At 62.0% G+C, this 1,608-nt stretch overlaps 3 protein-coding genes across 3 annotated transcripts in view; 2 read left to right on the top strand and 1 right to left on the bottom strand.

The window, feature by feature from the left end:
• LOC116814966 (beta-enolase-like) overlaps positions 1-1,102 on the bottom strand; it is a 3,568-nt gene extending 2,466 nt beyond the window's left edge. The window contains exons 1-2 of the mRNA XM_075070622.1: positions 982-1,102; positions 698-793 (exon numbers count right to left, since the gene is read on the bottom strand). Of these exons, the coding sequence (XP_074926723.1) occupies positions 698-793; positions 982-1,066 (181 nt within the window). The 5' untranslated portion in view covers positions 1,067-1,102. The remainder of the gene's footprint in view (positions 1-697; positions 794-981) is intronic.
• CAMTA2 (calmodulin binding transcription activator 2) overlaps positions 1-1,608 on the top strand; it is a 34,501-nt gene that overhangs the window by 14,646 nt on the left and 18,247 nt on the right. The gene's annotated exons all lie outside the window — the stretch shown is intronic.
• LOC142047433 (calmodulin-binding transcription activator 2-like) overlaps positions 1-1,608 on the top strand; it is a 22,800-nt gene that overhangs the window by 9,382 nt on the left and 11,810 nt on the right. The gene's annotated exons all lie outside the window — the stretch shown is intronic.

The following is a 1,608-nucleotide window of genomic DNA, read 5'->3' as shown; positions in this document are numbered from 1 at the left end:
CATGGCCAACCAGCCAATCAACCTCTCAGCCAACCCTACAAACCAACAAGACAATCAACCTCACAGCCAACCAGCCAGTCCTACCAACAATCTGCCAATTAACCTCCTGGCCAACCAGCCAACCCTACCAACCAACCAACCAGCCAGCCAACGAAACACCCGGCCAACCAATCAACCTCTTAGAGGACCAGCCAACCCTACCAACAACCAGCCAATTCATCTCCAAGCCAACCAACCAATCAACCTCTCAGAGGACCAGCCAACCCTACCAACAACCAGCCAATTCACCTCCTAGCCAACCAACCAATCAACCTCTCAGCCAACCCTACAAACAATCTGCCAATTAGCCTCCTGGCCAACCAGCCAATCATCCTCACAACCAACCCTACCAACCAACCAGGCAAGGACCCTCTCGCCACCCCTAAGAACAAGTCAGTAAACCCACCCCTGAATCCATGGGCCTCTCCCAGGGGCTTCCATCCGCAACTCTTGCTGGGATGACTGGAAACGCCCCCCCCCCGCCCCCACCCCAATATGGGGTCAAGGTTCGTATCACCTCTGGGCATTTGTCCAGCAAGCGGCAGCACTTTGACCGAGCCCAGGCCCGGCTGTGGATGGAGGGCGTCGTCTCTGGGGAGGGAGGGATAAATGTTCCCACCCCCGGCTAGTGTCACCCCCTCCCCCGACGGCCCCTCACCTTTGCCCAGGTATCGGGACTTGTCACCGTCCCGCAGCTCCAGAGCCTCATAGATACCAGTGGAGGCACCACTGGGGACGGCGGCCCGGAAACAACCTGTGGGGGGGGGGAAACGGGGAGTAACTAGCGTGGGTTCCCCCCACAGCCGGGAGACCCTGACCCCCACCAGCCCCCCTCCCATCCTGCCTTGGGATCCCCCTGAACTCCAGCCTTGGGATTATCCACCCTATTACCCATGGGAACCCCCCAACTCCACACCCCAGCCCTTCCCCCGCCCCACGCACCCTTGGTCGTGTGCAGATCCACCTCGACCGTGGGGTTCCCACGGGAGTCCAGGATCTCGCGGGCGTAGATCTTCTGGATGGACATGGCTGGTGGGAGAAAAAAAGAGGGGGCTCGGAACAGCACATGCCAAAGCTTGTCCCCCCATACACAGCCACCCCTCCCAGAGCCGGGGAGAGAACCCAGGAGTCCTGGCTCCCAGCCCCCCTCCTCTAACCCATAAGCCCCCACTCCCCTCCAGAGCCAGGAGGAGAGAACCCAGGAGTCCTGGCTCCCAGCACCCCCCTGCTCTAACCCACCAGCCCCCACTCCTCTCCCAGAGCCGGGGAGAGAACCCAGGAGTCCTGGCTCCCAGCCCCACCCACCTGGGATCCTCTGTCCAATCCAGAGCATGTCCGACCCCTTTAACATTCACACCTCCACACACACACCCTGGGCAGCTGCCAGGGTTAAAATAGACTCACGCACACCCGGAGGCCCGGCCACTGGAGGAAGAGCTCACCTCATCCCCTGATAGCGGGGCCCGGACAGGGACAGGCCCTGGCCTCCCTGCCCCCCAGCCCTGCCGGTGCCCCTCACTCCCGACCCGCAGCCCCTGCCACCCAGCCCTGCCCCCCCAGCTCTGCCAG

Source organism: Chelonoidis abingdonii, chromosome 11 (assembly GCF_003597395.2).
Source record: "Chelonoidis abingdonii isolate Lonesome George chromosome 11, CheloAbing_2.0, whole genome shotgun sequence".
In the NCBI taxonomy this organism is placed as follows: domain Eukaryota; kingdom Metazoa; phylum Chordata; order Testudines; family Testudinidae; genus Chelonoidis; species Chelonoidis abingdonii.
This window is presented reverse-complemented; position numbering and strand designations above follow the sequence as displayed.